This window comes from Physcomitrium patens, chromosome 5 (assembly GCF_059467195.1).
Source record: "Physcomitrium patens ecotype Gransden chromosome 5, ASM5946719v1, whole genome shotgun sequence".
Lineage (NCBI taxonomy): Eukaryota > Viridiplantae > Streptophyta > Bryopsida > Funariales > Funariaceae > Physcomitrium > Physcomitrium patens.
Window position 1 is genome coordinate 9,052,394 of NC_143414.1, and position 23,877 is coordinate 9,076,270.

The 23,877-nt window shown below is 29.4% G+C and overlaps 1 protein-coding gene across 6 annotated transcripts; it reads right to left on the minus strand.

The window, feature by feature from the left end:
* Window positions 1–7,920: 7,920 nt before the first annotated feature.
* LOC112282904 (uncharacterized) lies at window positions 7,921–12,887 on the minus strand. Of its 6 annotated transcripts, XM_090250428.1 has the most exons (12): window positions 12,740–12,875; window positions 12,490–12,547; window positions 11,962–12,048; window positions 11,603–11,703; window positions 11,330–11,456; window positions 10,750–11,026; window positions 10,421–10,549; window positions 10,131–10,180; window positions 9,775–9,872; window positions 9,303–9,587; window positions 8,283–8,847; window positions 7,921–8,095 (listed from the first exon to the last, which is right to left on the minus strand). In XM_090250428.1, exons 3-11 carry the CDS (start codon window positions 12,017–12,019, stop codon window positions 8,329–8,331), a joined length of 1,644 nt encoding a protein of 547 aa, XP_090106554.1. In that variant the 5' UTR covers window positions 12,020–12,048; window positions 12,490–12,547; window positions 12,740–12,875; the 3' UTR covers window positions 7,921–8,095; window positions 8,283–8,328. The 6 variants fall into 6 exon arrangements, with proteins under 6 accessions (XP_090106554.1, XP_024376816.1, XP_024376819.1 ...); XM_024521048.3 differs by having other exon boundaries at window positions 7,921–8,847; window positions 12,740–12,886; XM_024521051.3 differs by having other exon boundaries at window positions 12,490–12,853.
* Between the last annotated feature and the right edge of the window lie 10,990 nt (window positions 12,888–23,877).

A 23,877-nucleotide genomic window follows, 5' to 3' on the forward strand; every position in this document is an offset into this window, starting at 1 on the left:
AGTCAATGAAGATGATGAAGATGAAAAGCCAAAGAAGGTTGAAAAGATGAAGGCTCCTAGAATTGCTAGGAATAACAATAAAGGAAATGAAGATGTTGAAGATTATGATGATGATGATGAGGAGGAGTACCAACTATTGAATGAAAAACGATAAGGTTTAAGAGAGAAGAAGGTTGGAAAAGAACATGGAGTGCAATAAGGTGAATTTTCTTCTTTAAGAGAAAAAAAAAACAACGTGGTGAATGGTAGAAGGATCACATCTTTCCTCAAGTAAATGAAGAACATGCAAATCTTGCTCTTCTTACTGATCCGTTATCTTTGTATGATGCATTGAAGTTCCAAGATGAAATAAAGTTGGAGAAGACTATGGAAGAAGAATATCAATCTCTTATGGATAATGGTACATGGGAATTGGCACTCCTTCCAGCAAATTGATCTAATGTTGGTTGTGGTGGATGTTTAAGACTAAAAGAGATGTAATGGGTGTGGTAGTAAGGTACAAGCTAATACATGTCTAAGGTTGGATCATTGCATTGGACAATGGTAAAGAGGATATTGAGGTACTTAAAAGTTACAAAGAACTTCAAATTACACCTTGGTGGTAAGAACATTGATTTGCAAGATTATTGTGATGCGAATTGGGCTGGAGATGCAAATGATAGAAGATCTACAATAAAAATATGTCTTCTTCATTAGAATAGGAGCTATTTCATGGAATTGCAAGAGACAACTTACCATTGCAATTAGAAGCAACTCTAATTATGAGTGACAATCAAGGATGTCTTACATTTGTCAAGAAGAAAAAAGAAAAAAGAAAATAAAATAAAAAATAAAAAAATTAACGACTAAGCACATTGATGTTCAACATTATTTCATATGAAAGAAGATTGAAGATGGAATAATAAGTATGAAATATTGTATTACAAATGACATGCTTGTTGATGTGCTTACAAAGACATTAGTGAAGGATAGACATCTTGAGTTGATACAAAGATTAAGATTGAAAGCCTTTTGAAAATTAGCAAAGTGGAAGTCTTAAAGATCAACAAGTACTTGCTTAGTTACAACAACATTGAGATTAAGCATAGTATATTGCTAATAGTCAAAACGCAGCAAAGAGTTAAAGGAAGTTATTATGGTGGCATCTAGGATTTAGTTGAATGAAGTAGAAATAGATGTAAGATCAAAAAGATAGAAGTTGCTTCATTGGTTAGCAAACCACCACGTATAAGTAAAAGGTGGTGGAAGTAAGAATTATCTTATTCTACACTTCTCTTTGTGTACAAGCTTTGTTGATTCTAAGTGTTTGTAGCTTTTAGACTTCTTTTCTTCAATAGATATCATATAGGTCTAATCAAGAAAATCTTTTAGATTCTATTCAAGTAGGTTGAGTGATCTATAAAGATGAAAAAAAGGAAAAAAAGAGGTTTAGATGATTGAATTTTTTCAATGTCTTATGATTCCATATCTAAAGTCTTTGGTACCATGTATGATGGCGTTCCAAGGATCCTATCTAGGCTCTCCTTGCTCATGGTTGTAGGAAATTCCATTGCCTCAATTTTCACTTGGTCCATGTTTTTATTTATAAAGATGTTATCACATTTGACATCTCGGTGGATTATTGATAACTTTCGGATATGCAAGTATTCCAGCTCCAATAAGATCTGCCGAATCCAACTCTTCACCGTGTTGATTTCCACATGCTTCTTATGCACTCTGTAGTAGTATTCCAAGCTTCTAGAATTGAATAATTGTGTGATAAAGTGCACGTTCATGTTTTGGTTGTCTACCTAGACTGCCTTGAAGTTGATTATCTTTGGATGCTGCAATATCTACAGCAAGTGGATTTTGGATTGAAGGTCGTGCATCTTCAACGAGGAGGTGTGAGTATTGAAATGGATCTGATACCAAGCCACTTCCAAGTCTTCCTCATTATTCAATGTTTGATATACCACCATTATTATATCATGTGATATGCTATCTAAAAATTCACTGGTATCTAGATATAGAGAATTTAGCTTAAACTTTTGTATGTATCTTGTCTTAGCTTCCAAAACTCCTTTATTTTTGCATAAAATTCAAAATATAGCAAAATCCCTTCAAAACATATTTTTCCTTCAAAGGATTTTTTCTTCTTGAACTTTAGAAATTCATACCTCTTGATCTAACTGTTCAATTTGTCTAAAATTTATAGGGTATGTAGAATTCACCTTTAAGTTTTATTACAAAAAAAAAACCAATTTTAAATTCTCTTCCGATCTTCTGGCATCTAAGAAACCCTAGTAGATGCTCTAAATCCTAATTTACAAGCACTTGAGCACTATTTTCTTAATATCTCAAGAATCCAATACTAAAATACCATCAAACTTATGTATAAAGGTTTATTAACATGGAATTACACATTTCTTAAAATTTTGAGCCAAAACCTTGTCAAATTGCTCAAGATATAGCTAAAGACACAACCATTAGTAAATCGGGTTACTTACTACCTTTAGATTGCATGTACTGACTTCAAAATCTAATATCTCCTTTACTTTAACTTAAAATCTAGCAAGTAGTATACAAAAGTGTTCTCTCTAGTCACAGTCGATGATCCTCAATTGCCCTCTATACGCATACGTTATATCAGAAAGAGTGACAGTAGCTCCCAAATCAACACCTTAACTTTAAGTGCCTATATCTCCTTCATATAAACTCCAAATCATATAAGATTTGTACCAAAACCATAGCCAAAAATTTGAACTCTCTAATCCTAGTCTTCAAAGTTCAAATTGCCTTGAAAAACTAACCCTAATCTCTAATATGGCCTCGGGAAGCCTCCTTGAAGCCCATTGGTCATGATTTTTTATCAGTAGGAATAGAGATTTTCATCATCCATATCCATTCATCATTATGGATGCCCTAAATTCTCTTTTTATTACCAAAATCTCTCTCCAACTCTTTTCTTTATAGGATTTATTCAATATATGCCTTAAACACCAAATTAAAGAACCAAAATAAGACTTCAAGGATCACCAATGTCTAATAAAGATGACTCTAAATATTTAAAGTTACTACCAAAAAAATCAATCTCAAAAGCCACTATCAAAAGAAAATAAAATTATGCAAATTCTAATAATAATCCTTTTAAACAACTTCCTTTTAAAGTAGTAATTTAATCACACTCTACAACCAACTAAAATCCAGTAATATGGCTCTTACTATGTTGTTAAGTAAATTGTATGTTAAATACATAATTACATTATTTTCACATGATAGCCGAACCACAACAAGATACCATGCTAGAGCCTTCCTCTCCAAAATCTCCTTGTAGTACTTCTATTGACACTTTGGATCCACCTCTATAGAATCCTCATTGCTACATTCCATCTCTCCTCCATCACATTGGCCATTCATGCTTGCATGTAATCCAGAGATAGACAAATTCTCCTGGAGACCCATTCTCCATCCTTATGCAAACAATCACAAGGAGGAGTCTCCTGAAGGTAAAGTAGAAGTCGTGCAACTTGCCATTTATAAGGGTTGCAGAGTAGATCATTGTCCATTCTCAATCCAGAATGTAAAAATCCCTGATGCCCGGAACCTGAAAGTCTCAGATGTCCAGACTATCTCACAATTTCTATGTTGAAATTATGAACTCCACATCCTCAAGTTAATTTTGTAGACAACTAGACATTGTACTAAATTTTTGTGAGTTCTATTTGACTTGTGTCTTCATTAACATATTGTTACATGAGTAAGATTCAATGCAATTTACAAACATGCCCTCACTCTATCCATTAAGGATGTTTTTCAATTAACCAAGCTTTCACTTGCAAACTTCAACATGCATCTCTCTAACAAGGAGCAGGTACAAAAAATGGAAACATAGAAACATGGGCCAAGTTTTAATCTATTTCAATGATTTATACCACCTTGTTCCACCATACTTAATTGTATATAATTAGATTATTTTCTTTAATTGTATGTTGTCAATAGATCATGTCAAAATATTATTTTTACAAGTGACAAAACTAAATTCTAATGAACAATAGTTATAGCACTTTTGAATCTTTAATTTGCAGTGATAATTCTTTAAAATTTGTTTGTTTTAGAAATGATAAAGACTAAAGTACATCAATTGGCTTTGTTGATACATGAAGCTCATTTCTTATTTTTATATTAGTTTATTTTAGAATATTTCTAAAAATATAAAGAAATTATTTTATTATTATTTTGTATGATAAGATCATATTTTTAATTTTTTTTTTAGATATGAAAATTTATTTTTATGTGCCTAGTTAATAAAATGAATGATAATTTTTTTTCTATTATTTTATAGAAAATGTTCTTATTAATATTAAATATTATTATGAAAATTGAGATTGTACATATGCTATTAAATAGACCACTTATAAAAAAAAAACTAAATTGTCATCTAACCTTCTAATTTTTTAGATTATAATTTTAAAAATAAATAATAGTCGATCTAAATAGATACCAGAAAAGGTTCCAACTATTTTTCTTGGTTATAATGAGAACAATATATTTATTGATATTTGCATCTGATATAAAAGAATTTATGTAGTAATAAACTTCCAAATATTGGAGGCATCTTGGTAAAAGTTAATCAAATTTAACAACCATTTTTTGAAATTTCTTTTACATACATGTGTGTATATAAATATAAATATATATATATATATATATATAAATATATATATACTAAAGATCTTAGATTAATCTTAATCTCCTTCCATATAAGTGCTTAGTATAATAATTAAAAATAATAAAATTCTTTAAATATAAATATATATATATATATATATATATATTTAATTACATATATTTTTATACTTTGATAATTCTTTATTGCTTCTTATAGCTTATAATAAGTTTAGAGATAAATATAATTATCTAATACTTTCTTAGATGCTACCATAATTAACTTATGAAAACTGTGTATTAGATATAAAATTTGAAAATTATAAAAAAGTTAAATTTTCTAAGCATAATTATTTTTAGTATCTATCTAATTATAAGAAAATTCAAGGCTTCATCCAGGTCAAGAAGATTGTAATGTTCTTAAATTGGATATTATTCTGTCTTAAATGTTTTTAGTTTTTCTTCGATGTTTTTAATATGCCATTTTAAAACATAATAAAATATATGATTTTAAAAAAAAATACTAAATTTACTTTTGATAAATCCCATAGCTAGATTAAATAAATAGAGAACCAAATATTTAATTTTTTTACTAAATTTATAATTAATTTAATTTAATTTTAAATTTTAATTCCAAAGGGTGTTTTTAATAATATATATTTTTTTTCTTTCTTTTTCCACATATATCGGTACTTCATTAACTAATCTAGCCTAAAGATTTTGGTATATTATTTGGCTCTTAATATTTTCTAATTTATGTTAAAAGTACAAGATATAGTGATAAACTTTAATTTCTTTGTAGAAGTGCCAAATTTGTCTTTTTCTTCTTCAAATAAGATTGTCGAATTATAAGTGTATTGCTCAATCATGCAATGTCTTTAATTACCAATAATAATAATAATAATAATAATAATAATAATTCTAAAAAAATATTTGAAAATTTTAAATAAAAAAAGGATAATTTCTGAAAATAATAATAAATTAAGGTGCCAATAGAAAATCTCATCTAATTATATTTTAGAGAATAAACCTTAAAGAAAAGACACAATTCGTACTTATTGTTTTTATTTGAAGGATTTAGTTATTTTGATTACTTTGGTTATAAATCCTAGTTTTATTATTATTTTAAAAAAGAAGATACAAAAGATTCTATTACATAGTTTGATAAAGTTTAATTTGGAAGAATAAATCTTGTATAAATTCTTTAATAAAGTATATAACTTTGTATGAAAATTCTAAACTATCTAAGATTATCATAAAAAAATGAATTTTATTTGGTATCGGTTGATAAAATCTAATAGGATGTTTTAGATTTTGAATTATAAGTTTTTTCAAAATATTTCAAATAAAATATTTAAAAGAATATTGGTCTATACTTTTTAAGAGATTATCATTTTTTAAATATAAGTATTATAAAATCCTAAAAATTGATTCAAAATCAAAATCTCTCTATGAATTCTTTAAAAGTTTTATATAGTATTTTTTTAATAATAGACCAAAAAAATACATAGAATTAAATTTCAACTTTATAAAAGCAAAGTGTCTTATTATTAGAAAAATACTTAATAGTCTTATATAGTTTGCTAAAACAAGATAAGCCTCTAACAAGATTTATAGTTTATAGATCCACCTTCATTAAATATAGTTGCTTCATTACATTAATAGGATAATTAATTCTATAATTGAAATTATTATCAATTTTTAATTTAATAAATTAGATCATTTCAATATTTTACCAATTTATTTAGTCTTTTGTTCATATGGTAAAATAATTTAAGCTAAAGACAACGTAGGTGGTTCTTTTATTTTCCATATCCTAAAACAAATACTTAAAGCATAAGTCACCTTTTATTATATATTTTACATCAGCTCTAATTTATTGTTCTTCTACCTTTTGTTGTTCAGTGGATTTTATATGGTCCTATAGAATTCTATCATTTTATATTTCTAAGTTATTAGAAGCTTGATGAAACTTTCAATAGATGTTTTTTAAAGATGTTTAATTTTCTATTCCTACTTATTTAAAATATAAAGTAAAATATTTTTTCTAAATTATTTAAATTTTAAGAAGCTTTATATATATATATATATATATATATATATATATATCTAAATATCTTACATAATAATTGGAACTACCTCTCTTTCTAAGTATTTAATATTGATTTTGAAACAAATCAAAGTCTATAAATAAAAAAAGATAATAAATAAATTAGACTAATTTAAAAATATATCATCTTCACAAATGTGATGTTCTAATTTTTCATTAGTATAAAATGTGGTAGTTACTACAAAAAAAATTGTTCAATCTTGCTAAAACTTTCATGTCCTTTCTACCATTATTCTGTAAATACTCATTTAAATTGTGTGGTCTAAAAATCATAAAAAATTAGGTATCACTTAAAGATCTTCTAGATATCTTGTCCATTAACAAGTATAATCACGATGTAATTTTTAAAATTGTCATCCACTCTCAATGGTATATTCCAACCACCTCCAAGGATCCACCAAAAACAACAAGTGCACACAATGAGCCCCCCCCCCACAAAAATGTTTTTTTTCCTACTCATCCTCTCTCAGTGCCACCCCATAAGAGGTCATTTGATTATGTATATAGAATAAACTTGAACATTTCTCTAATTTATATAAAAAAAATTCTATCAATCTTAATTTTGGAAACCGTAGTTTCTTTCAATACTTGATTGAAGAAGTATTCTGAAAAATTCAACTCAAAATTATTAAAGATACTATTAAAATCATGTAACTATAATTATGGTTGATAAATGATTCCTAATCAGTTTGTAAAATTTTAATCTATTTTATTAATATAAAAATTACAATGTGTTATGCATCCATGTTTCAAACATGTGCTTCTCATGTAGTACTGTTCGATACATTCATTTTTATCCACACTTCATTATCGATTTTCTTAAACCAGTATTGGCATAGCGACAAGTCAGCATATTAAGCATTCATTATTGTTACTATTAATGACCAGTTGTATAATATGTGCATTCAATCCACAAATGCACTGAAAAATTGAAAAAAATTATTCCATTGAAGCTGTGGGTTTTAAAACTTGTGATGGTGGGAATTTCTTAAAACACCGTTGGCATATTGAACTGTTTGCATTGCAATGCAGTTCCTTTTTCTGGAAGTTTACAAAAGTTACCATACACACACAAGTATATGCTTCTGTGATGATTGTAATAATAATCGTCGAAGAATTAGTCAGAAACTCAAATTGTACTAACATGTAAGTTTCCGACAAAAGTATTAGTTGAATTGCCGGTGCACATTCCGTATACAGCAGTGGATTAAAAAATGATAAGAATATGAGAATCTCAGGATGATAATCAGAAACAAAATGGCAGTAATACAGCTTCTAAAGATATACTGCGAGGTCCTCAGAATTTTTTTCTACGAGACGCCCCTGAAAGATTGTTCTCAACTGCGCAAGAACGTTAGAATTAGATTAATTCCCTACATCAAATACCCTCTAGTATCTACAGTTGCATCAAATATCATCTAACACCTACAGTTACTTCAAAATGGTCAAATCAACACCAAATCTTTTGCTGTACAGGTCTGCTTTTCGAATGGTCTCGTAAGAGGTTCTTGGGGTTACTGATGGTTACCTTCAGAGATGTGAAACAAATGAAGATACTATTGCAAATCCAGGACCTAAGAAGATAAGACGGTTCCTGCATTTTCCTGCGCATCACTGACAGCGGCTTCGGCTTGGGGTGTAACAAGAGTCTGTGGCCGTTTCCATTTGTCATGGTTGAGAAGTACAGTGATAAGCGCTTCACACATTTGTGCTGCATCAGGCTCCAGAGGATCTTTACGTGCAGGTGAGTAGACCATCCATCCATGATCCAGCTTTTTCTCAGGCCTCACGACAATAGATCCAGGAACCTCTGCATCCTTTCTTGTCACAAGGCCATCGCTCTTTTCCCCATACCTGATTTCCAAATGAAGGGCACAGATTGCCATAGCAGCAGCCAGAGGAACGGCTACTGGAAGCTTAACACTAGCTACAGAGTCTACTTGGGCTATATGAGACATTGTAGCAACCCACCCTGGAGAACGACTAGCCTCGGTGTGAAAACAGATGGTCGGAAGATCTATGGGGTAAGTGTACTTTGCCAAAAATTGGCGCCGCTTCTCGTACGTTAAATCTTCTAGCGCTTGAATGTCACCCTGTAGCACGACAACTCAAAAACTTAGTATTCCATCTTCAGTGCTCATTGATGTTACTCCTACATAACCTCAGAAGGACGGATATGACATTGCTCAAATAAAGCTCAATGGTCTCATTCCTGAGAAAATATTGAAGTTAATTAAATGAACTTATTTATTAGTTTGAAATGAAAATCAAATTAAACTAAAAAGGCAAAGGTGTGCGTGTGTGCGTGTGTGCGTGCGTAATTCAAAGAGAAATTTCTAACTTTCTCATTGGAATGTAGACGCTAAATCCTGTAACCAGGAATATTACCAGAAAGTATCGTAGCAATACGAAACTTCCTTGAGCCATAGGAAAGATAATACCACTGGAGTTACAATATCTTCAGAAATGCTAAAGACTGTCAATGAACCATAAGCCTAGACGCACATGATTAGGTGAGAAAGGCAGAAAACAAAACCAACCCAAATACCTTAATAACTTTGGATATTAACATTTCCATGATTCGTCGAGTCTCAAAATCCGCTATTTGACCTTCTCGCAAAATATCAGCAGCAACAGGACTTCCAGCATATGGACTCTGGATAAGCGCAAGCCCGACCACCTTATCTTTTAAATCATCCCAAAACATAGAGCAAGCAGCTGCTGCATCTACGCCTCCCTTTGAGTGACCTAATATCACTATTTTCTTTTTTGCTCCCCAGTAAAGCTCCTCTATGTGATCTTTGATCTCAGTGGCATTTTTCTCCACAGCAGCCTGTCAGGGCCAAGCTCTCCATGTTAAAGTTGTTTATTGGTCACAAATACTGCAGCATTACACGCATGAAAGATATGGCCCTAAAGTCTGTCCACATTGTATTAAGTTCTTAGAAAGTATCAAAAGAATAAATCTGAAGATTCAGTCTGAACAGTAAAGCAACAAAGAGACCAATAAAATCGAATACCTCACTATGAATTTTTGCAATATGGCAATCCAAACCCAGCTTAGAGAAGTACTTCTTCGTGTCGACAAAATAGAGGGGCCCATGGTTGCTGAACAGACCTGCGTAGAAGAGGTTTTATCCCTGTTAATAGCATCCCCATTCAAACCAGATGAATCTTTATTGAATAACACCTAGCCAATTCGCCCTCGATGTGGCAATATTTAAACCGTCAAGAACTGAAAGTGAATGGTTTCCAATTTTGGATGAGGCACTTGGATCATGTTGAGAAAATTTCGACCTCTAACAAGGTGGATCAAACCGTTTCATAAAAGCTTTTAACACCACTAAGGACACGATTTCGACGTTGACAAGCATACCTGGTATCAGAAGATATGTCACCGTATTGGGTAATATGTGGACGCCATGGCTGTCAAGAAAATGTCTTGGGTCAGGAAAGTTTTCCAATAGCAAGAAAGCATACGTCGAATTCTCATTTACCTCAATATGAGACCAAACTAATGAAGACAACCAAGGGATATGAACAATAAATCAAGAAAGCCAATAGCAGAAGCAAGCAATAGGCTTCAAAGAAATATTGAATTAGTTTTAAAGCTAGTAAAGAAACATGTAAAAAGTGATCCACTGGTGACTGATATAGGTTGCAGACCTGATTCTCTCTAGAGCTTCGAGGAATCCCGCAGTATCGTCCTCAACTGGTAACGAACCCGGTATTTTCTCAAGCCAGCCGATGTCGTCTGCAGAGCCTTTCAATGTGGTTTGAACTCGAGTCACTAAGCTGAGGAAATAGGCCAAGGCAAGTGTGAAAATCGAAGTCAAATGCAGTTTGATCACCGTTGAACTGGCTAATTCCTTATGAAAACTTGGCTGGGAGATGAAATGCACTTATTACCATACACTCTCTTCCCTCAAATCTCACATTAGCAAAATTTAAACGACCACTAACAGCCAATGATAATACGTCAAGAATCGACTCACCCATGCCAGGCAGCAGGAGGACCACTCAATATCTGTTGTCCCACTGCCATCATCGTTTTGCTAGTTGCCGCGAAGAAGGTCTGTGCCTGCTCAACCCCTAAGTTGCTTAAGAGACTGCTGCTCTCAGCGATTTCATCCTCAGACACTCTAGGAGTGGTAACTGCAACGTTAGGTGATTCAATGAAGTCTTGAAGCATCCTCTCATGATCATTGTTCAATCTGTCATAACTAGCATTTGAGAACGATGGTGACGGAGGGAGTGGAGCAACAGTTTCTTCTGCACATCAGAAGAACGTAACAGCACCTCCACACAATGAGCTAGAGCAGCGAGCACAAATATCAACATCAAAATAAAACCCATGTGAATAAAAAGTAGTCGATTAATCATGATAGATTTTCACGAATATCAAATTGAGTCATAGATTGTGTTTCCAGGGCTGAAGCAAAATGGAACTGCTCCACTGTACCATCTGGTATTAAAAGTCATCAGAATTGAAAGTGTATTAAATCTAGCTAGAAACCGGAAACAAGCTTAATATTGCCAACATGTCTACAATACAAGAAAAAAGCACAAGCTCACCCACAACTTTGGCAATCTGACGACCCAAATTGGACGCGGACTCAGCAAAACGCACTGCAGCTTCATTAATAACAGGAATACGTGGCAAGCACCATGCATCTAATCTTAAACCTCTGCGAGGTGAGACCTGCATGAACAAAAGGAACACATAGAAGTCTCAGAGGAGTGCACAACTGTTTTGAAGCGCAAAACATGACTTTGTACGCCTCATCAAGTAAAACAGCAGTTCCAACTAAGTCACCAAAGATTCAATAGCAAAGCTTTCTATCGAACCTCTGAATCATCAGGTTCAAACTCCGGCTGTGAAGTAGAAGGCTGTAGATCATGAGCTCTCATATCCTCCATTTGTAAGATATGTTGCCCTAGTCCGGCATCTGCATCGAGAGAAGACATGGAATCTGGTAAGCAACCTAATTAGGTTTGTATGAGGCAGATACTGCTACTAGTAGTCCTTTCCGATCACAACAGAAGAAACTACACCCACAACCTCTTGGGAAAAGAAAAAAAAAGAAACAGAAAAAGAAAAAGAAAAACGTCGAGGCCACTCCGAGTCTTTTATTAATTAATAAAATCAAGAATTTCCTCAGTCTTCACGGCCCAATGCAAAAATCAGATAGAGAATGGCGACACACCAGAATCTCTTCGTCGATGCACTCCAGAAAAAGTTCCGTAACTGGAACTCGAAGCCATTGACAGGGGCAATAAGCAATCACGTCCACCTGATCAAGAAGGAAATAACACAAATAACGAAGAGTTACAAAATAGGGTTCAGATTACCGAAAATCCAATGTGAATTTTAATCAAATAATCCATCCCGATCTTTTGCAATCCTCATAACACACTGGAGCTATCTTCCTCGAAAAATCCCAAGTCCATCAAACATAAAGCTGCTCCAAAGCACTTGCCCACACTGCACCTCCAGAAGAAAAAGAAAAAAAAGAAAAAAGAAAAGAAAAAAAGACATAAGACACAAGACGAAACCAATTCCAAAATGAACAAACAACCCACATGAACCCAAGCTTCAACGACAACAGAAACACTCCGATCGCCAACGGATCGCCTCAACCCACCGAAGTAACAGACATGGCGACAGGAAATTAAGGATTATCAACCAGGGATCACGAAACCCAACAGCGAGGGGGTAGAGCTCTGACACATACCGGAACATGAAAAGGCGCTGCGCTATCTGAGAATAGCGTGGTTCCGCCAAATCCGACACTGCGACATACGATGGATTGATTCTCGCTAGGTCCGAAATAGATCCAACAGTGCTACCGCACGATGACACAGAGAAATGCAGCACAGTGTGCGGGAATCCAAGAAAGAAAGAACGACAGAGAGACAGAGTAACAGGAAGAGCAATTAAAGAAAAGAAAAGCAAGAGAAAGCGACACAGACACATATACACACATTTCCACACGGCGGCGAGGTGGATTCAATCCCCTACGCAACCTGCTACGAGTAGCATTCGTTGCTCCCGTGCTTCCTTCCTCCCCCCCCTCCTTCCCTCATGCGAATGGGTCCGCCCTCGCTCGCCCCCTCTCCCTCGCCATCGCCATCGCCATAGCCACCCCTGCCTCGTAAACCTCGCTCCACATCCCCCCCCCCCCCCCCGGGATTCGTCCCTTACTATTGGTGACTTCGTGACCTGGCTACGTGGCACTGTCCGTCGCGGCGTGAACAAGGGTATTTTCCGTCGAGGAATCCTTCATCCCCTCCCCCCCCTCCTCATTATAATACATATTAATATATATATATATATATAAATTAGTGGAAACCTGTGTTGTTGACCACAAAAAAATATTGTAAAATATGTGTTGTAAATAAGTCTTTTGTTTGGAGCTTCATGTGACTTGAAACTCCATGGTGAATGTTGTTCTATGCCATTCTAAGTTGTGGTGCTTCCAAGCTCCATGCCTAGTGATTTTGTAGTGTTACTCTAGGCAATCTGCAACAACATACACATTTTGATCTCTTGTTGATCAAAAGATGAGTTATTGCTTCACTTTTATTACACTTTTAATGAAAACAATGAAATATGCAACCAATATGAGATGGTTTTTGTCTACTCTAGTTTATCCCATTGATTTACCCCCAGAAGTTATTTCATATAAGAGATATGTATATTTGTATATTGTAGATTTGATTAATTAATGTACGAATATGAATTTCATCCCTCACCCCATAAGCTTATTAATGCCATTAGTTACTGGATTTTATATATATACTTCAAAATTATCTACTTGATAACTATATTTTGGTTCCCTTGTGGAGTCTTCATTAGAGAACTCTGGGAACATAATGGATATGGATTGCTTAGTCATGGATTGATGTTTGTTACTACATGTTTGAAACTCATCCACATGTTTTCATTCATTCATTCATTCAATCAATTGTTTGAATAGATGGATAGAATTCCTTCCACGAAGTTTGAAATTACACACAATTGAAATACTTGTTGTACTTGTTTTTCTTTAATTTAGATGCTCTTTTATCTGAATTTAATATTTCTCTTAGATATATGTATTTTTAAATTATTCATAGATGGCCCCAACTAATCATTTATTTCTATAATTCATAATTGCCATCAAATTTTTTTATTTTGTATATGTATGTATACATGCATGTAGGAATGTATGATTTATGCATATACTTATATCAATTTTTGAATCATGTATTTTGAATGCATACATACATACATGGATGTATGTTTTGTACATATACTTATGTCAAGGTATTTGTTTTAAAAATACCATTTTATGATAAATTTGAAGATACTTTGTTTTTACTTTAATCTGCACAAATTCATGAGAAAAATAATTATTGTGTCTATATTACAATTATATTTATTATTCTTCTTTTTTTAATTGTGCAGTTTGAATTGATAGGTTTGTAAGTTTTTTATATGTTGCCAGTTGAAACCAAGCATCAAAAATTAAAAGTAACCAAGTTTGTGTCCGTTCAGCATTTTTTTCATTTGTCTCTCATTCACTTACTTATAATTTATTTTTTATTTTTTATTTTTTTATCTTTTAAAATAGTTAGTATAGGGATGATATTAGATTTCGAGATATATCAGTCTATTGATATGTTCGCATAGTATGTGGATAATTGATTTATATTTTAAAATAAAAAGAATGAAATATAGAACATCTTCATAAAATAATAAGTAGTAGATGCTATAACATTAAAAATATATATAAATTGCAAAGTACTACAATAGCTGTACATATAATAGACATGATAATAGAAACGAAAACTCGAAAAGAAAAGACAAACTGGTGTTATAAAAACAATAGTAGCAGGAAACTATATAAAAATTGCAACAAAAGTGGACGTTATAATTTTGATGCTTGCAGAACATTAACATGTAGATTCACACAGAACAAAACAAAACGAAAGGAAAAAAATAGATGAGTCCAAGTGTGAAATCAAAAAATCATTTGAACATCAAATTATTAGTTTGCAACATCACTAATTTAATGAACCTCAAATATTGACAATAATTGTGTTGTTATGGTCACTCGGGAAACAATCATTGTCTCTGTTTGTTGTGCAATAAATAACTAAATAAATAAATAAGAACACACACACACACACACACACACATATATATATATATATATATAAGAGTTGACAGTGCCCAATCAAACGTTAGCACAAGACATCACTTGGAAAGAGAGGGTGATGGGCCATAAAGAGACTTAGCAATATACAACAATATTTTTTATAATGCAAAAGTGTCACCAACAAGGTCTTTCATGTAAGAGTGATTTTGGACACTTTAATTACTTCCTTTCAACACCAATAATGTCCACATGTAATCTAACAAACTCATTTCAATTCTATTTTCCTTAAATTGTTTTGTCTTCCCCATATCTGAATAGGAAGTGTAAGTACATCATGAAATCAATGGCACACAGATTTGTTTTGTATGGAGTGAGAATTGACTTAGTTCATCATGAAATAATAAATTCTGTTTCTGCTTAGCTCAATTCTTACTTCAAAAGAAGTACAGAATTATTGTTTGCATCTTACCAGGGGAATGATATTTAGTCATTACAAAGACTTGAAATTGATCAACAAGTGTTAGTATTGGATACCCACTTGCTTCAAAAGTAAAACAAAATTCCCATTGCATTAATCATTATAGCAATGGATTGGATAAAAGAAGAATTTCCAAATTTGTTACAAAAAAAAGTAAAAGATGGTTGTTAGAAATTATAACAACTTTAGTTCAAGTAGAAGTTTAATCACTGAAGTGCTATTGAAATATTGTTTCAAAAAAATTCTTAGAGTTTTAATTGTGTCATTTATCCAAGGTAATAAGGCTTAAATTTGTTCAAAACCTTTTCTAAGGGAAAAACAAATCTTCAAAAGGAAAGACAAAAAGATAGAAATAATTAATTTTAAGTAAATAATAGTGAACTAAATATTCGTTTTAAAGTGATTAGAATAATTATAACTAAACCTAGTTGAATCCAAGCATATATATATATATATATATAGAGAGAGAGAGAGAGAGAGAGAGAGAGAGATTATTGCTAATGCCAACATATTTTTTGCTTTTGCCACCACAATCTACTATCCAATCAACATATTTCTTTACTTTTTTTATTTTGATAAAAAAAGATTGGTCAATATTTTCAATAATTTTTCTTTTTTTTCAAACTGTATAGAATAATTAATTATAAAATAAAATAAAAAACTATATATTGAGTGGCTGGTAGTAGTAATAGCAAAAATTATATAATAATTTATAATAAGTTGTAATAATTTGTTATAATTTTAGATCTTAAAATTATTTAAAGATAAAATCTTATCTATATGTGTATGTTGAATTGATATAACTAATACATAAAGAAATTATAAAGTCCACTTGTATAATTACTATAAATTTTATCAAACTTATATTCTCTCTTATATGAGCTAAATAACCGTATTTTTATTTAAATTTTTTAATTCATTGTGACTTGTAAAATTCATAACTATTAAAATAAATTTGATGAACAAATATTGTTAGTATATGCATTTTTCACGTTCTTATTCATATTTTACAACAACCCATTGTAAACATTATTATAATTAATAACTTTTACAAAATATATAAATAATTAAAAAAAACTTTTTTATTTAATTTTATAATTATGTTCTTTATTTGAATGTTCTATACCAATTTTACAAATTAAATAAAGAAAAAATAATATTAAAATATAATAAAAAAGTAATTAGATAGAAATAAAAAAAATTAAGGATTGTTATAATTGGCAATAACTTTGTACCATAAGATAATATAACTATATTTGGAAAATATAAAATTTTCCCCTTTTTCTTGTTATTTAAATTTTGTGCACAAGTAATATATATATATATATATATATATAAATTAACCTATTACAAATTTAGAAGACTTTAAGTACATTTGTAGGTGGTCTTGAAATTAAAAATACATTTTTGTTTTTTCAAACGGTTGTTAGGGTTTTTAGAAATTGTTTTATAAATTTTTTATTTATTTTTTATTGCCATTAATCCTTAAGGTAGCTTAAATGAGTCATGCAATGGTGTCACTGTTGTTAAGATTTTGCTATTGATTCCAGTTGCATAATTAAAAGTTGATGGGATAGATGTGTCTATATAAAAGTATTTCTTTACATTATATTTATGGCTAATACAAATAATGGATAGTTGTAATTTTGTTGCCTCCACACCACAGAAAAAAAACCCCTTGTCCTATTACACAAAGCATTTGAATCACGACAATTGACTAAATATAGAGTTGGAACTCAACTAAGTGCAATTGTGTAAGACATTTAATCTTTTGCTTGGCATGATTTTAATCACTATAGTTTTATTTCATCTTTTTTTGTTTATAAGTTGATTTTATTAAACCAAAATATGAGAATAAAAGCAGTGGCACTGTATGTATGAGATGAATATAAATAAAACTCAATTATTTTAGAAACTAATTTTATGCATGTATGGTATTTGTATGGTTGGCAGTGTATAAAAATAATTAATTTAAGTAAATATCTTAGAAATAATTCAACCTATAACACAACAATCTACTTCATTAGTCGTTTACAAATTTTAAACACAATCATACATAAAACAAAAATTGATATTTATTACAAATACAATAGAGAAATTTTACGTAATTTTTTTTAATATAACAAATAATTAGAATAATAGCAAATAAGTAAGTCATATGACAGATAAGAAACCTAATTTAAATAGAATTATATTGGTATTAGCCATATAATTGTTTTACAAACAAAAATCAGCAATGAAAAATAATAAAGTTAAATCTATTTTAAGAATATTTGATTAAGAATATTACTATTTTTTGAAAGATAATAATCAGTGTAAGTTGTTCTAATAAATATATTTACATTGTAAATTTGAGGTTGTGTCGAAGTATACTTAACTCTTCAAAGCACCATCTTAGTAATGAAATTTTTAGTAAGCAACTTGATGGATATTCAGATCTTAGTAAAAGTAAAGTACTTTTTAGGGGAAACACAAGTAAAATTACAAAGATAATTAATACCAAGATTTTCTATAGTCAACTAAATTCTGGAGTTGTTTCAGTACCTTCACTATTTACACCTTATATTTAAGCTTTAACACTATTTTATTTCTGTACAAAAAATAAATTGTGTATTAAAGTCATTGATAAAGAAAAATAGTTCTGTTTTTTGTTTTTAGATTAATATTTATAAATTAATATAGTACAAGAAGCTATCTCTATATGGTTGAATTTGAATGTTTATCACATCTTTACTTAAACAATTACTGGACAAAAAAGGATATGAATTTAGAAAATAAACTAAAGTTTTCCTACAACAAGTGATTATGAAAACTATTTTTACATATGTGAAAACATGTTTTTGTGTCAAACAATCATAAACATTCTTTTCAGATCTCTTAAAAGTGAAAAATAAGTTTCATCCCATGTTAATGGTCATCATGAGCAAGAAATTTATAATTAAAATAAAAATGAGAGTTTCTTATACAAGTTTTATAAGTTAGTTTTTAAATATTTAATAGTAGTGTGTATGTGTATATATATATATATATATATATATATCAACATTGGATAGGCTTAATCATGAGTTTGAATATTCATTTTTATTTTTTTATTCTGGTTAATTTTGTACATGCATACTAAATATGCAAGTTGTATTTTTATTTTTGTAATACATAGTTTTTTATTTTATTTTTTCACAGAAAATAATTTTGAAATTCTCAGTAATTACAAAGACCAATCATATCATGTCAGTTTAACATAAAAACATCAGCATTTTAAGTTACTCATAGAACTTAATCATTAATAAATAAATGATACTAAATTTAGTTGTTATTTATGTTACTTTGTATTTATTAGGCTTCACTTAAATTAAACAACTAGAAAAATAGAAAAATAGCTGTAAATCAAAATATATTAAACTATAAAACATCATAGTAAATTGGTAGAAGAAATATTATAAGAGACATGAAATACTTTTTAAAAAAAATAAAAAATAAAAAATTGTGTAGTTTTATCATTATAAATTCGTTTAGAATCTACCAAAACATAGTTAAAAATATTATGACAATTTCTCGAAATCCTAGTCTAAATATTTTCAATTTACCATTTAAAAGTACAAAAGATGAAACAATAACTAGACCTTGGTCCTATGGCTGAAACCATTGTGCATTTCAAAAATACAATAAAATGAAGAATCTAAATAAAGACTATAAATTACACTGGAAAATAAGATATTCAATTTTCTCTTTACTGATATTTTAGTATTCTCTTATCCTGTTTGAAATAGGTCCCTTTTAATTACAAGAAGAATATACACAAATGATAAAAAAACAAATTGGAAAGTAAATATAGAAGGTTGATGTATACAGTTCCAACTACATGGTGGTGAATGATTTATAACATCAACAATTCAGATTCTACATGAACAATAGAAGAGTTAAAAGATTTGATTCAAAGTACTACAGTTCTTTATATTATCAATACAAGTTACGATCATACAAGAACATGCACTTTAAGCAATGAATGTTTGATGCTTCTACAAATTCAATTATCTGATTAGAAATAACATTTAACTTAAAAGAAAAACGAAAAAAACCCCCAAAAAACTTCCTCAAGCCTGAAACAAATTCAAAAGATGAATTCTATGAAAAAAACTGTTCTAATTGTGTTCAGATTTGTATGGAAGGGCTATAATGTGGCACAAGGATGGAGTGCAAGTGGGCCATGGGAGTGGTACAAAGAAGGTCCCAAAATCTAAGCTATTAAAAGGATTGGTACAATTGTGAAAGACTCCATCAAATCAAGTCTTTACAAGTTGGCAAATATACCTAGAATTCAATCTACTTCATGATCCTTTTGTTTTATTAATTTTTCAAATTTTATGTAATATATTTGGAAAAATTATCAACTTCAGTATTGACATTTGAGTGTAAGTTTGTGACATTCATATTATTTGGTGGACAATGTGTAGATTTCTAAATATTATTAATGGTCAAGACATGAAATGTGTGCTTCGTAAAGTAATTTTCGATGTGATTTTCATTTCACTTATGATTGGGAAAAATGTAAGGATGCACACACACACACAAAAAAAAAAACCAAAAACCAAAAACAAAAAAACAAAACAAAATTGAATCTATCATTCTATAAAAACTTATGAGAATTTTTTGCAAGTATTATCAATCAAATTAAATTTTTTTAAACATTAATACAAAAATATATAATATTATGCATTAAGAAAGTACTCATATATATGTACAATTATTTTTTCATACAAGCATAGTGAACACATAGATACAATGGAATGTTTTCATCAACAAAATCAAAGATTTTAAAATTTACATATTTTTATATTATAAAATATATTTACAATTGATGAAATGGTAATAATAATAAGCTTTTTAAAACTTTTCAAAGATGAACTTTATAAATGCAACAATATTTGTAGAGTTGTGCCAAAATCTAAAAATAAATAATATACTATCAATTAAACATAGCATAATTTCTTTAAATATGCTATATGAATTAGATTAACTTTAGAGAAAAATAGAAATAGAAATAGAAAGCTATACAAGAGATATATCTTCATGTATAAAACAAATTAGGCTTAAATGTTACAAAATAATCATGTATTTACTATTAGAAAGGATTTTAATTTTTAATTTTTAAAATTTAAGATATGACATAAATTTAATGAATATATATATAATTTATTAGAAAATTAATAGTAAATAAAATAATTTTAATATTTATCTTTAGAATTCTTAGAACTAAAATTTGTATTTTCATAAATGTCAATTTGATATTATGACATAATAATTTTATATTAGATGATACAATAGAAAATTTGCTTCATTACTTATAAATATTGCATGATTTTACATTGTTATACAAGATCATCTTTAGGATAGTCATCTCAAGATTTATATCTTCATGTATATATATATATATATATATATATAAGAATGTTAAATAGATTTAAAATTTTACTAAATTTATCTACTTATAATGAAGAATATGGTAATCATGATGAATGTAGTTGGTTTTCATTAGTTTTAGATCCAATGGTATAGAAATAATTCTAGAATTTTTTTTCATGATGGTTAAAAATGGATGGATCAATTTATATTTATTATTCTTCTATACACATATATACATATAAATCTATATAATAAGGAAGCTTAGTTATAAGACAAACACATTAAGAAGTCTTTTCATTAGCCAAAATTAATCCAAAATCAAAGGAATTGTGAATTAACAAAAAAAACCTCAAGTTTACTATCTATAAATAGATTTGTGCCCAAAAATAGGAATATCAGCTAGTAAATTATAAATATAATATCAATACAAAAACACAACCACTAATATTGAGCCTCTAATACTATATATATGACTTTGTACATTATTGGATGCTTTTGTAATAATCTATAGAACTAAAAAAAATGGAACGGACTTTTTCTACAATAGTTTTATTAAGATTTGGTTATATTTTCTATCAAAAACTAATAAAAAAATCTTCATGGAATACAATAATTTATGAATTAAATAAATTAGTTTTATAAAAATTTCTAATAATTTTGGAGTCTTAGTTTCTTTCAAATAAGATTAATACAACATTCTTGTATTGTTAGATATATGGGTGCCAATAAAATAAGGATAATGTTAAATAGATCTATGTTTTTAGTAAATAGATCCACCCTTAATAAAGAATATAATAATCATAATGAATGTCATTGGTTTTTATTGCTTGTAGCATTAGTAGTAGAAAAAAAAAATTAAATGTTATTTTCTTTTTTATGATAGATTGATCAATTAGGTAAAACTTGGATCTATTTAACACTCTTCTAAAATAAGTACCTCATATTTTTTTAACAAACTATATATATATATATATATATATATATATATATTAATGCTTGTAACTTGTAAAAAAATCATGCTATTTTTGTTAGTCACTACCACTTTTGGTAGCTCATAAGTTTGATATAATATGTCCAAATGATACATTCCTTATGTTTTTGTAAATACATACATATATTGAGTTTCATTATTTTTTTTTATTATATTTCAATCATATTTCTTAATATTTAAATATCACTTAAAGATGTATATTTCTTATTCTTGTACAATATTGTGTTTACTTCTTGAAAGATCATTTTAAAAATAGTTACAATTTGAATCATTACCAAATAGTTGTAGTAGCATAAGCAATGTTTGCTAATTATGTTGTTACAAATTAAAAAGTAAGTTAGAAAAATGATATGTTTTTTATGACAATTTGAATCTCATATTTTATATGTTTACAATATTTTAAACCTTAATATAGATTGTTGTTGAAAATCTACGGTATAATTTAAAATATAAAGTTATCTTTTGTATTTTGAATTAGTTTAAGTGTGTATCAGAATTTTTTTAAGAATTACTTATATTTTATTTAGTAAGTAAATAAAATTTTAGATTAAATTTAAATGTACATGAACTAGTAGATTGGTAAACACATTAAGAAATAATCAGTGATTTAAATTCAGACTTCAGTTATATGTAAAAATTACATGATTTGAGGCTCAAATTTTGAATCCCTCAAAATTACTCTGAGATATTTTGAACTTATTACTTATCTAAAGAAGTATTTAAAAAATGTTTAAATTTTTACATTTTATGTGTGTACTATTTCAAACAATGTTCCTTACCAGTTACCAATTATGTTATTAATGAGCTAACAATTATTTCAATTGGAGGCTTCGTGGTTTTAATTTGAACGCTTCTCAACATTGACTCCATTTTGCATGTGTCACTGCCTTATCAAAAAATATAAACAAAAACAAATGAAAAAGACAAAAATGAATAGAAAATAAAACTTGACCCTGGGCATAATACATTATTGTTCCCATAATGTTCCCATGGCTTTGTGAACTGCACCTACCCACCCATTATTTGCTGTTTCATGTTTTATTTTTATTTTTTTGTCAAAGTGCCATGTCAGCAAAGTAAAATAGCAACATGGGGTTGTGATCCCCAAATACAGAGGCCTATCTTCCAGTTCATTTCAGTTCTGTACAGTTCTGTTCAGCAGTCAGAGTTCATGGGGTGCACAACAAAAGGGCATCATCCATTGGGAACACTTAATGGGAACAGCATTCTGTTCCTCCACTCCTTTAAGAATAATAATAATAATAATTTAATTTTAATTTAATCTCACAGCAGGAGCAGCTCCTCATGAATGCTGCATTGTGCATAGTCACTGCTCACCATACAAACCCCATTGCTCACATTTTCAAAGCCATGAAACCAACTGGAACTCCTACAGTGTAAATATAGATAAACTACATTTTAAGAATTATTAAATTATACTACAATGCACACAATATGTAAGATTGTGCAGTACATGTTGTGGAACACAATAAAAAAAATAGAAACTTACTGAATGGTGTTTAAAACTTTAGAGAGAAATTTTGCATTGAAAACCTGAAAAGCATAGACACATATTAACATTCTTCAAACACAAAAGATACAAAGTTCATTGAATAAATAAATAAATTATTGATTTTGTGATTTTTTTTCTGCAAAGATATCTTTAGAAGACATGTTTAAAAACATTCTAAAACAATGTTGAATATGGAATGAAACAATAGTATACATATATTTATACATGAATGTATAAGTATATTATATAGATTGGATATAATGATAGATCATCTATTTTTATGGTTATTTAGTACTATGTATGCTTAAACTAAAAGATGTAATACTTTAAGGAATACAAAATTTGAACCTTTAGACTTAAATAACTAAACTTTAGTAACATGATAGTAAAATTTAATAAAATTGTACTTCAACCTGAAGATAGAAATATTGATTTTCCTAAAACAATACATAGACCATACAAGGAACTCTACTCAAGACCATACAATCTCCATAATTGTGTAAGGTGGTAGGATCCATTGTAAAAACACCCAACCAATTACAAGCCTCCACATTGTTTTAGTGTGCATATGGCTTCTTGTTCATTGCTTGTCATCTC